This window comes from Tenrec ecaudatus, chromosome 1 (assembly GCF_050624435.1).
Source record: "Tenrec ecaudatus isolate mTenEca1 chromosome 1, mTenEca1.hap1, whole genome shotgun sequence".
Taxonomy (NCBI): Eukaryota; Metazoa; Chordata; class Mammalia; order Afrosoricida; family Tenrecidae; genus Tenrec; species Tenrec ecaudatus.
In genome coordinates this window covers 191,449,131-191,464,017 of record NC_134530.1, presented here as the reverse complement: position 1 = coordinate 191,464,017, position 14,887 = coordinate 191,449,131, and the positions used below count along the sequence as shown (strand labels likewise).

At 48.1% G+C, this 14,887-nt stretch overlaps 1 protein-coding gene across 1 annotated transcript in view; it reads left to right on the top strand.

Moving 5' to 3' along the window:
- The first annotated feature begins 281 nt into the window (after positions 1-281).
- Positions 282-14,887, top strand: part of LOC142422436 (quinone oxidoreductase-like protein 2) — a 32,352-nt gene continuing 17,746 nt past the window's right edge. The window contains exons 1-7 of the mRNA XM_075527824.1: positions 282-513; positions 608-716; positions 3,502-3,598; positions 4,860-4,918; positions 5,541-5,606; positions 6,320-6,429; positions 9,289-9,370. Coding sequence (XP_075383939.1) covers positions 473-513; positions 608-716; positions 3,502-3,598; positions 4,860-4,918; positions 5,541-5,606; positions 6,320-6,429; positions 9,289-9,370 — 564 coding nt within the window. The 5' untranslated portion in view covers positions 282-472. The remainder of the gene's footprint in view (positions 514-607; positions 717-3,501; positions 3,599-4,859; positions 4,919-5,540; positions 5,607-6,319; positions 6,430-9,288; positions 9,371-14,887) is intronic.

The window sequence follows — 14,887 nt, the reverse complement described above, 5'->3', positions numbered from 1 at the left end:
CCCTGGCAACATAAAGACTGCACGGTGTTGGCAGATACTCTTTGCATGTATAACTGTAGGGTAGGATCATTCTACTTCGAAATAATATTAGTGGCTATTGATAACGCACGTGTAATGTCCTTGTAAGCCTAGAATGATCACTGGCAAGACCTTAAAGCCTTGATTTATACATGCCTCTAGGATTGCACAAGTGTCCGGAACTCAAGAAACGTTATTAAAATAGTGCGGTTTTAAAGGCCCGGGGCCTCCAGACGCAGAGTAGCTGGGGCTGGTGCCAAGGGCCCAGGCTCCCACTGGGGGAACCGGGCGCGCGGAGCGTGAAGCTGGGCCCGGCGCAGAGTGTCCGCCCGGGCGCCGGCCCCGCCGCCTTTGGGGCCTCTGCTGCGCCCTCCCGGGCCTGGCCGGCGCTCCCTGGGATTCTTCCAGCGTCCGACTCCCAACCGGTGACTCCCTCCGCGGGCCCACGACGGCCATGCTAGGGGCGCGGCGCTTCCCCTGGGCGTGGCTCTGCAGGTGCCTTTCTGACTCTTCCCGGAGCTCTAAGCTGCAGCCCCGGGGTTCGCCCGCCAGCCGGCCGGGGTAACGGGGTCCTTGTTCCGCATTTCAGGGGAGCTGAGCAGGGTCGCAGCCGCCAGTATCGCGCGGCGCTTTGTGCGGAGTTGAAACAGCCCCTGGCCATCGCGGAGGTGAACCCCCGTCCTCTCCGTCCTCACGAGGTAGGGTGACCGGGCAACACCCGAGAACCTTGACCCCACCTCCCACCTTCTCCCCCAACTTCCGACCCCGCCGGCTTCCAGCCGGAATCCAGTTCCCAACTCCTCAGCTAGAGGGCAACCTGGAGCCTGGAGCGCGACCATGGGCTTGGGTAGCGGCCCTTTCCAAGTTCACAGAAAGGCCTAACGTGCTAATGGAGAATTGTCCCCAGATGCACAAATACAGGCCTCTCTCCGAATGCCCAGAGCTGTTGCCTTAGAAACAGAGAATTCTGATTTGCATACTACTTTGCATAACCACCTGTACGTTAATTGATTTAACACGGATAAATGGACCTCATTATTTATTTTTTACTTTGTTCCTCTCCGATGTCAACTTCTAATTATCTGCGGATGCGTTCCCCCCCCCCCCCCAGGGTCTGGCACACTCTCGATTTCCATGTAAACCTGAGCCTCGGGTCCTCCTGTAGTGTCCTGGTAGTGATTTGGGCAGAGCCAGTTGAGGATAAGGAGCCCTGGCTAGCATAAACGCACTGCCTCAAGTTTATTGCCATTCATAGTGCTCATGGCGGACAGCGTGAAGCTTTCCCTGTGGGTTTCCTCGACTGTAACTCTTTACAGAAGTAGAAAGCCTCATCTTTCTCCCCGGTGGTTTTGAACTACTAACCTGTGGTTAGTAGCCTAATGCATAATCCCCTATGCCACCAGGGTTGCTCTGGTTGGCATAGTGGGATAAATATTAGACTGCTAACCTCAAGGTTGGCAGTTCAAGTCCACCAGCCACTTCGTGGGAGGGCTGGGGGAAATGTGGCTGTCTGCTCTGGTAAAGATTGATAGTCTTGGAAATCCAAATGAACAGCTATACTCTGCTCTATTGTGTCACTGTGAGTTGAGATTGACTCCATTGCAGTGGGTTTGTTCGTTTGCCCTTGGTTAACTGTAGGGTTGTGGGCAGTCCCACTAACAAGGGAAGTCACTTGACCACTCTGGGGACCAGTGTGATCTGGTGTGGAGTATGAGAATTCCTGAGAACGGTGAAGCAGGCAGTGAGACCTACTGTCGGGGGCACTACCGGTGAGCAGGGAGAAATGTGACTGCAGCCCTGAATGTCACCCATGTAGATCTGACTTGACCCCTTGCTGAGAACTGCCATTTCCACCCCAGATATACTGAATCAGAATCTACATTTTAACAAGATCTGTAAGAATCTATTTGGATACAGCTATCTGGCCAGTCAACTGGAAGAGACCCATATTTGTGCCCATTCCAAGAAAGGTGACCGAACAGAATGTGGAAATTATCAAACAATATAATTAATATCATACGCAGATTAAAATTTTGCTGAGGATGATTAAAAATCGTTGAGGGGGGGGCGGTGCCAGAAAATCAACCCCGCTTCAGAAGTCGATGTTGCATAAGGGAACGACCATTGCTGACATTAGATGGGTCTTGGCTAGAAGCAGAGCCTGCCCAAAAGATGCTCACTTATGTTTTGTGATGATGCGAAGGCATTGTATGAATCATAACAATTAATGGATAACATTGAAAGATGGGAATTCCAGAACATTCACCTGTGCTTAAGTGCTACCTATACATGGACCACAGCCAGTTTTGGGAACCGAACAAGGGGATAGAGAATGGCTTAAAATCAGGAAAGGTATTTTTCAGAGTTCGATCCTTTCACCACACTTCCTCAGTCTGCATGCTGAGCAGATAGTCCAGAAGCTGGACTAGACCATTTGAAGAGGAATGTGTCATCGGGATTTGAGGCCACCTGCAGATGACACAACAAGATGATTGCTTGCTGAAATCAAAGGAGAATTGAAGCACTTACAGATGAAGAACAAAGACAGTGGAATACATCGTAATGCAAGGAAAACAAAAATCTCCACAACTGTGCCAATAGACATCATCATAATAAACAGAGAAGAGATTGAAGTTGCGCAGGATTTCATTTTTACTTGGGTTCACAATCAGTTACCCCTGGAAGTGTCAGTCAAGAAATCAAATGTTGAACTGTACTGGGAAATCTGCTGCAAATTACCTCTTGAGATTGGTAAAGTGCCAAGACGTCACTGTGAGGAGTTATGTGCGCTTGCCTTGACCCAAGGTAGTTTAAATTGCCTCATATGCACATGAAAGCTGAATAATAAATAATGAAGACTGGAGATGAATTGGTGCCTATGAATTATATCGTTGCCAAAAATATTGACTATGCCATGAATGGGTAGGACAAACACATCTATTCTGAGAAACAGTGAGGCTTGCAGAACTTTGGCTCATGCACTTCAGACATGTTACCAGGAGAGACCATCTCTGGAGAAGGACATTATGCTTGCTCTAGTAGAGGTGAGCAAAGCCAGAGAAAGACCTGTGATGAGACTACACCAATTTGGAACTGACTTGACAGTATGTCGCAACAACATAAGACTCTATAGGTTTATAAGGTATTAAAGATCTATAGGAATCATCTTGTTAGACTGCAGCTTTTGAGCTGTCCTCTTGGCCTTGAATTTCACTGGCAGTTTGGAAGCTACTGTTCTGATTATACCTTCTTTGAAGGCACTCAAATGAGACTGAGACAAGTGTATTGCAGAGAGAGCTTGTCTACAGCCATCCACGGACTGCAGAGACCCGGGAAAACAGGAATTGTTTAGGAGCACCTCACGCATGTGGAAACTGGAATCCCAGAAGCCATTCTTTTTGACTTGCCTTTGTCACCGAGGGAGCTCTGTTTCCAGCGATGGAATGTGCGCTGGTCTTCTTTCTTGGTTTATTTTTTTTGTAGGTCAGAGTTGATGTCCATTTTTGTGGGGTGAACTTTGCTGATTTATTGGTGTGCCGTGGTCAGTATCAGGAGAGGCCCCATCTCCCCTTCACACCTGGTGAGTATGAGGAGACCAGTGACTGCTGCAGGGAAGGAGGATACAGAGTTTCCAGGACCATGCATGCACCCCAGGCCCTGCCCTGCCATCAGTGTGCTCGGTGAGCTGTCTCAGCCTTACTGATGATCAGAAGCCCAGAGGGCAGATTCTCTGTCTTGCTGAACACTGTCTGGTCTAGCTCACATAAGATGTTCAAGAAATGCTTTAAAAATGGATAAATGAAAGAATGGACTTTCACAGACCATTATGTGCACTAGAATCCTGCTCTTCAAAACCACCAGCCACTTGAATTGCTCCCCTTCCTCCCTTGCTGGTTGGTGTCTGTCACTTTGTAGCTTCAGGCCTCAGAAACATTTCCAAAGATGCTTCATACCACAGGATTAGAAAGGAGCTAAGAGTGTAGACATTTCTTAGGAGCCCAATGCTCCAGTTTTCATTAGAGCCAATCTTATTAGTATGAGGCCATGAATATGTGTATGAATGACTGATTGTTTTTTGTTGTTAAATGTACTTAAAGTCCTGTAGATGTAGCTGAGCATGTATACAGCCACATTCAAAGAGGCATCAGACATTTTGTGGAACATTCCATTGTTTTTCAGTTCCATTTTTCCACAAACGTTTTGAAGCCGACTTGCATATTCAACACACATACATACTGTTAAGGAAACATTATATAATAGCTGCTGTGTTTTGGCCTTAGGGTGTTTGCTTGCATCTCACCAGTGAGAATCATTTCCCTCTGTTTGCATTTGCTGAACCGCTGGATGGGATGGAAGATACCATACTCAGTTGAGTTATTCACAGGCAGATTGAGTGGGAAATTCCTGATCATGAAATTCAGACATTTCGGAGGTACAAGAGGGAAGAACGGGCAATGCCAGTTCACGCACTTGAATCAAGTACTGTGTGAATAAATGTAGGTTGTGCCCCTGAGGACCTCATAGGTCAAAAGAGGAGACACAGACGCAGATAAATACAACATGCAGAATATTGTAATTGTGCTGGGTGAGCCTAAGACTCCAGCGATCCTGGTCAAAAGTGTGTATGCACCTGCTGAGCCCCGTGCTTCTGTGCCTTCTTGGGATTCCCATTGTGTCGCAGTAGGAATAGGATCATCAGATCCTCCACATTCCTGGGCTACATGCTGACCCCTTTCCCTGGGGCTGTGGGATGGGTGGAGCAATGGGAGGAGGGGTGATGGGGCGTTTTCATCTCCATGCACCCCGTTTTGTAGATGACCTAATCTCAGCAACTTGTTTAGGAATGGAGTTTTCTGGGATCGTGTTGGAGACAGGAGGAGCTGCCAGCACAGTGAAAGAGGTAAGTTCGTGGAAATCTAGAGAACTGACGTGTGGGCAGCTCTGAGCAACGCGCCGAGCGTGAGAAGCACGCTCCTGCTTCTTCTGGCATTTGATCGTAGACAGCAAACGGGCACCGAGCGCAAGGGGGAAGGAAACCATCGACGGCCCTGGCTTCATCGAGCTGCTTACTCTGAAGGCAGCAGCACCTCCATCTTTCATTGCTGAGTGGATGGGAAATGTGCAGAGTTCAACCTCTTCTGGAAGAAACGAACACTGGCATTCAATTCATAGCGACCCTTTTCCTTACGTCATCCCATCAGCCTCCAAGATCATGAGGGTGTTGAAAGGCCAACCTTGGAGAACAGTGGTTCTCAACCTTCCTCATGCCGCGACCCTTTAATACAGTTCCTCATGTGGTGGTGACCCCCCAACCATAACATTATTTTTGTTGCTACTTCATAACTGTCATTTTGCTACTGTTAGGAATAGGGCGACCCCTGTGAAAGGGTTGTTCGACCCCCAGGTTGAGAACCACTGCTCTAGAATCAGGTGTGGATTTTACTTGTTTTCTTTCCTAATTCAGGAAAGGGGTGAATAAGTTCACACCTTTGAACAAACCTTGAACGCGGTTTTCCTTTCAGGGGGACCGGGTGATTGGCGTGAGCGGCTTCTGCGCGATGGCTGAGGAGTGCATCACTGACCAGAAGGTAGCCCTCCCTCGCACTGCCAATGTCGCAGAGGAGCTTCTCCTTTCTTTTCTTTCTTGGAGTCCCGCCCAGCGCTCCCCTTCCTCCCTGTTTCCTTCCGTCCTCATTTGGTCAGATCTTGTTTCCTAGCCGAGTGCTCCTTTCTTTCAGATGCTCAAACCCTCCTGCACCGCGGTGGGCCATCCCGGCACAGAGCCGTGCTTGTGTAGAGTGGTCTAACAAAGAGGGCATTTTGTTTTCTGAGTCCTGGAGCGATTGGATGGCTTCCAAGTAACATCATGATTCGGTAGTTTTGGTAGAAAAACTGGTGTGCGGTATTCAACTGCATGTAATGGGCTTCTCTTGGGAAAGAGACATCCCTGGGAAGGGAGCCAGCCTGGGTGGCCTGATAGGGACAGGCGATAGGAATGGTGTCTCCTAGTGGTGAACAATGCACAGCCTCTCAGCCCCTGGGCTTTATGGAGACCGTGGTTTTGTTCCATTTCCTATAAATTGCCTCTCTGCTGAGCCCCATGGCAAGCCAGAGGATTTTTGAAGCCTGTTTCACCCACGATGTGAGCTCTCCCACGCGCTGGTCTTGATTTCCTCTTGGCTTGGTTACTGGTATGTGTTTCCCTTAACAGTCACTTAGGCAAGTCATACTATTTATTGAGCAGCCTTTATGACCAGGGACATATGCTTACTCCCTGAGCTGCTGTTATCTCTTGTTATAGACACTGTGGAAGATTCCAGAAAGGGTGTCTCTCCGAGAGGCTGCTGTCCTGCCCGTGTCTTACGGCACTGCTATTTTGGCCCTGGAGCATCGGGCCTGCACCCAGCCTGGGTGAGCATTGTGGGGACAATAGAAGCCTATTGGTATTCTTCTCTTTGGGGAGTTCCTACCAGGACCTTGCTTCTTTCCTTCTCTGTCTTCCTGTTAAGCGCAGTTTGCCTGATAGGCCAAGGGGAGGCAATGTCTGAGGTTACTGTGGGCCACCTTTCTGCCTCAGAGGGAGTGGTAGATTGTGAATCTTGCTAATGTTATTTTGGAAAACTATCGCCCTCAAACTCACCACTCTGAAGCAGGCTTCTGCTCTCAGGTCATGTCAACTTCGGATCCTGTCCCCAAACAGAGAGGCAGAGAGCCTGCCTAGCATTCAGGAACCATGTATCCATCCTCTTATACTCGTATCTTAAAAACCACTTAGACAGACAGGGGAGACCTCATCTCAGCTGGGGTCACTCCTTCAAAAAGGGGAACCGGGAGAAGACTATTCTTTTGCTGCCAGACAACACTGTGTTAAGGTCACCCCAAATCAACAGACACTTCTAAGACATTGATTCTCAAACTTGCAGGAAGGTCAGGCTGGGGGGAGTAGAGCATATATGTATCAAAGGAACCATTTAAATTTCTGCTGTTTGGTAAATGGGGAGGAGCAAGCTCCCATAGGGAAAATTGCTGAACAATATTAAATAGAACCCAAGAGGAGAATGAACCTGCCACTATGTTCCCAATTAGACACATTTGACTTAATTTCTATCCAGCTTTGGTGACCAAGACCATATGCTATAAACTACTGGGACTTTACAGCCTGTCCTTTCTAGGTGCACAACATCCTGCATAGGCCACACCAGAAGGACCTGATGTGGAAACCCACTAAGTGAACTGGGATTTACCTCAAACCTACCTGTAGCCCTTGGGCTTAAGACTGAAATTCTCTATCGTGAGAAGAAGCAGATGAGTGCCACCCCAAGGTTATGGAATTGGTGGTCATTGGACTGTGGTTGAGACCCTTGCTTTGAGGATACCCAGTGACCCAGGACCGTCATATATTTTAATGCTCTCCTTACTTTACTATGAAGGCCTCTAAAGTGAACCAGAGACATATGTAAACCATAGATATGTGAATGGATTTTGGGTTTCCACTTAATTATAGCCCCATTCTAAGAGCAACTAGTTCTTATGACATGACCCTGCTTGATGTTTTTGCCCTCATGAAGAGATCACTGAAGATATGGGTGCTACAGCAAAGTGTAGTGAGGAAAGAAGATGGTGCTAGGCTAGCAAAAAGAATAGCATCTGGGATCTTGAAGGCTTGTCTTCAAACAAGTAGCCATCTAAATGAAGAGTCATTCTAAGTTCACACGGAAGAAGCACATCAGCCAGTGTGGTCCAAGGATTCTAAATGATAAAATCCAAATCCCAAAGAGGGAATGGTATCAGAGCTTACACTGCGAACACTTGGCTTGCCGAAGGCTCTGGATGACAGTGGAAGCCTAAAATCCATGTACAGCGTCCCCACATGGAAGCCTCCAGTGACTTCCCTCTGATCCTGGTGGAGGAATGTGACAGCAGAGAGCATTGGCAACTCTATTATGACACATCTAATTAGGTCAAAATATAATACTTTATCATTTGATCTCACTTTTGACCCATCTTAAAGTTGTTTTATCCTCATATATAAAAAATGTGAAGGGGAAATGCACGTGGATTCAGCCTCTGGTGAGTCCCCTCTGGCCATGCACTGGGGGGATGTGAATAGGCTTGCTGTCATGCAGGGCACAATAGCAAGTGGATTGTTGTTACAGAACTAGTTAAGTTCAAATCTTACACATGATCATTTCTTCCTTTGAGCCCATTTTAAATTTGCTCTGTTTTAAAGTATTTTCTGCTTTGTTTTTGATTGAAGATTTTCTCTGGTTTATTTTGTTGTTGTTTTTCTGTTTTTTGTATGTATATATGTTTTCCAGTACATTAAATCTAGAATAGATAAATCTATAGAGATAGAAATTGGATTAATGCTTTACTGAGGGTATAGGAGGGATATGGAGGGAAATGGGGAGCTGGTAAGTAAGTAACAGTGAACAGAGGAGGAAGAAAATGTTCTAAAACTGATCGCAAGAATGATTGTACAACTCTGTTTAACATGACCAGACCATTGAAGTGATATGTGAATTATGTCAATAAAACCATTAAAAAAAACCCAAACAAACCCTGAGCCGTTCGGAAGATGAACTCATAGAAAATATTAAAGTTGAGGGAGTTGGCGTGGTGCCAGCCACGATACCCTGGTTTTAATGGGACGCCTGTAGTCTTTGTCTCGCAGCGAGTCTTAGTTGGAAGTACCCAAAGTGAGTATTTCAAACTCAAAAGTACTGGGGTGTTCTACTTTCCCTGAAGCATACTAATGTGGGGGCGTCAACATTTCTATAGAGAAATGGGATTACAGCTCATGCCATCTCCCCACAGATTTTTGGGATCCCTCTTCCCTCCCACTCCCACCTGCCCTCCTGCTCTCCTCGGTGAGCCTCGGGGTTTGTCTGTGGAGGTGGGTTTAGTCCAACAATCAACATCACCTTCTAAATTCCAGCCGTGCTTCGAGCGAGTATGCTTTGAGGATAGAATTTCTGAAGCAGACACTGAGTGGAAGCTCAAAGGCAGGGTCGCACCAGCACACAGGAGAGGCCACGGAGATCCCGGAATCACTTTCCTCCAAGTCTTCACAACCAGAACAGTTAGTATGCAGCGGGACGTGACACCCACCACCAGGCCGGAGCTGGAGACCCGGCGCTCACGAAGGGACCCCGGGCGCTTCTGCGCATTCTCTCCTTGCTTCGAGCTCCAGCGCTGATGCATTCACGGGCTCCCTCCTCGGAGGACCGGTGAAAGCACGTGGAGTAACATTGCCTTTCTCTGCCACAGAGAAACCGTCCTCGTCACGGCGGCAGCGGGAGCCACAGGCCTTGCAGTGATAGACGTGGCAACGAACGTCCTTCAGGCCAAGGTATCTGCGTGCTTAGTTCTCCGTTCCGCCCTCCCCTCCCCTGTTTTCAAATATGAGAACCAGTCATCCATTTAGTTAACATCGTGTGCAGGCACAAAATCAAACCCAAACTTGCTGCCATCGAGTCAATGCCGGCTCATTGCGACCCCCTGGGTGTTTCCGAGACAGTGACTGTTTATGGGAATAGAAAGCCCAGTCTTTCTCCTGCAGAGCTGCTGGTGGTTTCGAACTGCCGAATGAATATGCGGATCGCAGCCCAACTCATAATCACTGCACCATTAGGGTTCCTCTTTGCACAGGCATGGGGGACATCAAGTCCCCCCTACTCAGGTAGGGGTAGGGTCTTGCCATCTATGGTAAAATCTGCAAAAGCCAGAACCTGTGTAAGGTGGAAACCTGTCAGAGGAGGAAAACGGAAGTATTTCTCACTAAAAAGAGTGCCAGCAAAGTGGTAAGACTGCACCCTGTCAAAGGCGGGACACTTGTGAGATCCGGGAAAACCAGACAGGCTCTTTGGGTTGTGGTGCTCACACGATTCACTCTGCTTGCTTACAGGCTAGTGAGTGGGACTGAGAAATCCAACCCCTCACCCTTCCAGTTACTAGACTCTAGCAAGATCCAACTGACTTCACAACCTTTGAAGATGCTGTTCCTCTACCTGTAATGCTCTGAATGTGCTTCATATTTAGATTCCATCTCATCGCACCGACACTTCTCTTTCACAGTTCACAGCTCAGCCTGCGCTTCTTCTTTTGCTTGCATAGTCATCCGATTGGTGTTTCTTCCCGAGTCGACTGTCAGCCTCATGAAGGCAGGGAAGTGTCTTCTTGCCTCATTGTTACAGTCCTGGCATCCAGCGGGGACCATGCCATGACTATTTCTTGAATGAATGAAAGGCCCGAGTCTCTGCAGTGATAGGCTATGGCTGCCAGGCTGTGGCTGTCAAAGAAAGAGGTTGCTATTAAAGCTGATTTCAGAAGAGTTGGTAGCAGCAAAATAGGGGATAGAGGGAGGTGGGGGTCCTATCTAGTGGTGAGAGAACATATTAGAAGACAGAGACATGTGAGCTAGCATGATGCATCCTGGGAATTGCACAATGCAAATGCCTACCCAGAGCCAAGGATCCATGGAGGGAATGGTGGATGGTGCCACTGGAGAGGAGATGATGGGCCTTGGGTGGACCTGAAGAATTTGAACACTTACTGGGAGCTATTGAGGATTTTAAGTGGGGAAGTGCTTTGGCCATCTTTGTAAATTGTACATGTCACTCGGCAGTGGGGAATGAGGGGTGGGTAGATTCTTGGAGCAATCCAAGTCTGAGATCATGTTACCTGAGACGAGGCAGTGGAGATGGTGGTTGAGAGGTGGGAAGGTAGAAGGAAATGCAGAATGTGGTGCTTGGAGAACATCCTCATCTGCTTCGAGGAACGAAGGCTCTGAAGTTCCCCCAGGTTCAGATTCTAGCCCTGCTTTAGCTTTGTGGCATCAGTTCCTTTGTTGTGACAGGACACTTTCTTCGTAGGGCTATTGTGGGGATCGCATGCGCAGCCTGCCTATTAGGAAGAAGGTCAGAACCTCCTACTAGAACCATTGTGCTATTTCTGTAAGTGGTTTGTGCTCCGAGACTGACTGAAAGATTGGTGGTTTGAATCTCCTGTAAGGCCACAGACATTGAAAACCCGTGGAGCAGTGTTCCGGTGATACTCCGAGGGGCACCATGACGCCCAGACACTTTTATTATTATTAGGCATGGAGGGTGAAGGAGCTAGCTAGGTTAACTGGTGGATCTGCTGTGTCCTCAGCCTGAGATACACAGGAGGGACTGCTGAGTTCAGGGTTGGGTGTGTTGAGTGTGTGCTCCCTGTGGAGCATGCTATTAGAGTGTCCCTGAATGACTGGATAGACAGGTGTGGAGCTAATTCGACCAGCCTGGAGTTTCTCCAGGTGGCATCTCCTCTCCTTTCTCACATGAAGTTCCTTGTGGGGAGACACATGAATTCCGAAGGTGGCTCCTCACAGATTAATAGCACATTGCACGGTAAAAAGAAGGGTTATCGCCACCTCTCTAAGGAGGAGAGCCCAAGTAGTCTCATGGACCATCCACTAACATTTCTAGGAAGATACCCTGCATCTTAAAGTACTTGTGAGGCCCAGAAGAGAGAAAAGGCGGCTATTTTCACCAACCCCAATGGCATGTTTCTGTTTTCTTCAGCACCCCACCCACCCAGCCCCGACCTTCCCACAAAATTCAATCCAAGTAACGTTTCTGTGCCACCTACTGGAATAGGCCATTTTGATAACACCTTCCATCCACAGCTTTCATATCGCTTCCCAGGTGCTTCCACAGCAATTATCTGACACTCACTTCTCACAGCACTCTGGAGAGGGAGGCAATGTCAGTATTTAACATCCTATTTCACAAGTAACAAAAGCGAGGCACCGAGAGGGAACAAGGTGTGCTTCTGGTCTCCCCCAAGGCCTGGTGGGAATCCTGGCACTGTCCTGAGGCCCCAACTCTAGGCTGGCGCCTGCCCACTGAGGCGTGGGGTGCTAATGGCCTTCTTAGGGAGCCTCAACTAGCTGAAGATTCCACCTGGGGATGAGCCGAGAGTAGCTTTTCATTTCAAGTATTCTGAATGGATATGGAATTTTCTAAGGGCAGAGATCATCTAGGGATCCCTGTGGACACAGTGGGTTAACCCAGCAGGTTGCCAGGCAGAAGGCTTTGCATGCCCTTGCTGCTCTTGGCAGGAGGCGTGGCAGTGTGCTTTTGGGAAGATTTGTCAGGGGAAGCCAGCCTCTAACACATCATTACAGGTCCGGTAGGCGCAATTGTATAGCGATAATAAGTAAAGATCATAGTAAAGTTACAGAGAGCATGAGAAATAGAAGTGAAGCATTGAAATAAATGGGAGTCAGTCAACGATTCATGGTAGCATGCTCACCTCTGCCCCGCATGATGGTCCACGTGGAGGGAGAGAGTTTAATGGTAGCCCCGGCCCCTTTTATATTCTCTGGAGACATGCAAGCCCCCTAATTACAGGTGAGGACATACGTCACAGGAAGGGGCTGTACTATAGGTAATACAGTAATCAGAAGGGGTGGTCTAGGGACATACACGCAATAGGAAGGGGAGGGATTAGGGTTATACATGTGACAAGATAGGCGGACCCCAGATTCAAGATGGCGACCTAACCTTGATCATCCTTGGACGGGTTTGACCTCAGGGGTCTCCTACAAGGAAACAGACAACTACTCTCCTTATCAGAAGGGAGTGGTCCCTATTTGTTGTGGGATAAACCGTGGTAACTACTTGCTCTAGATGGCTGATAGCTCTCAGGGAAAATAACCCCTGACCTACTTCTAATGACCAAGTATAGTCATTCCCAAGCAGCTATCTGGCATATATTTGGGAGAGACAGCTTGGGAGAAATCCTTCTGTATCCCACAAAGATTTACAGCTTTGGGAAGCCTCCGGGGCAATTCTTCTCTGTCCTTCCTGTTGACTCACTGTGCATCAGAATCTGGCAATGGTTTGGGTTTTTAGACATTCTTGGTGTTTAGATGCAAGTTTTGAGCACCAGTTTGGGGCCCAAGTGCTTCGATCTCGTGGGTGCTGCTTGGTGCTGTTGTACTCCATCCCATAGGGCTGGGGCGCTCTGAGTCAGAATCATTTCTGTGGCCATGGGTCCGTATTTGTGGGGGATGCTTTAAGCAGTTGCTGAATTTGAGTACACGCCTGCTCCCCAAAAGGGTGTGAGTTGAACCCACCCAGTGGCCCCTCAGGACAAAGGCCATCGCCAAGACAAGTCTCTAGGGCAGGTCTGCTCTGTCATGTCGTGAGCCAGGAGCTGGCAGTCCCCTGAACAGCACCTAACCACATCTGTACTTTAGACTGCTCAGGCAGCACAAATGATTCATAATTACCCCCAGAGGTAATTTGGAAGACCCGGCAATCTACTGCTACACATTCACACCATCGAAAACCCTACTCTGACTCCTATGAATCTCCATGAGGTGGAATTCACTGCGTTTGATGTTAGGCAATGTATTGCTGTCTGTCACTTCTCTGGAGACGTTCAGAGCCCAGACTGTCCCCCAGTCTGGCACACAGCCAACTGTGCTGTCTGTGCCAGGCCTCAGATATCGCTTTCCTCCAGGGTGATGGAGGGAGGCAGCACTGAGGATCAGCCGATGCTCTGCCACACACTAACTAGATGGGGCTGGCTTACTTTCCTGGCCTCTTTTGAGTCTGTGTCTCCATCTATAGAACAGGAGGCCCTCCACCTCCCCCGTAACACTTATGAAGGTTAAATAGCAGAAAGGATTGCATATGTATAATTTCTTGCGTTTGTTTTCCAAATGCTTGATATGCAGGGTTCCATTTAGCTTTTAAAATGAGTCTCATTTTATAAATCTGGGAACCGAAGCCCAGAGAAGCTGCGAGGCAGTAATGAGATGAAAATATGGACTTTGGCGATAGGTTTCCTGGGTCTGGATCCCGGCTCTGCCTCTTTATAGCTACGTGACCAGGGCCAATTCACTTAAACTCTTTAGACTCACTCTCTTCATCTATAAAATGGGCACACTAATAGTGCTCACTACAAAGGAGTTATTAGTATATGTACAATTCTTAGTATATTTTCTGGCCCTCTGTCAGTTTTTTTTATTGCTTTTCTAATGATGTAATACCACAAACTAGGCAGCTTCTAACAAGAGCCACTCCTTGTCTCTTTATTCTGGAGGCCAGGCCCTGAAACCAGGGCGTGCAGAGCCGTGCGCTCCCTGAAGGCCCTGTGGGGAGTTGCTCTCTGCCTCTTCCAGCTCCTGGTGGCCCCGGGCAGCCTTTGGCATTGTTTGTTTATAGACGCATCGCGTCATTCTCTGCCTCTGCCTTCACGTGGTCACCTCCTTTGTGCATCTGCGGATGTGTGTCTATTTTCTTCGTTTCTAAGGATGCAGGACTTCTTGGCTTAGGGCCTGCCCTACGTATGACCTCTGGTAACTAATGACATTGATGAAAGTCCTTTTGCCATGCAAGGCCACTTTCACATTTACTGGGATATAAGACCTCAATGTGTCTTTTTGGGGGACACAGGTCAATCCATAGGAGTTATAATTAAATGACGTATGTAAGGTAGCACACCTAATCATTGGCAGGCCCAAGATTTAAACACTACATTTGTTCTACTTCCAGACCCTGCTCTTACATTCGCTTCCCTCTCTGGGAAGCCTTTCTCGGTCTTTCTTGCCATAGATCTAGGGTGGATACCTCTGGAACCTGCTGAACGATGCCCATCACACTGCTGCCCCTTGCTTTTTTAACACTGAGCTTGGTATGAAAATGTATTCCAACTGGTTGACTTAGAGTAGGCACTCAATTATTGGTGGATTTAAGTTGTATTTTTGGAGGAGGGTTTGTGTTTCCTGAACCATCTCCAGCTTGACTTATTGGAGATCTAGGAATGAGGACCCCAGAGTACTGAATATACCCTGTAGGTATATGTTGTGGACCAT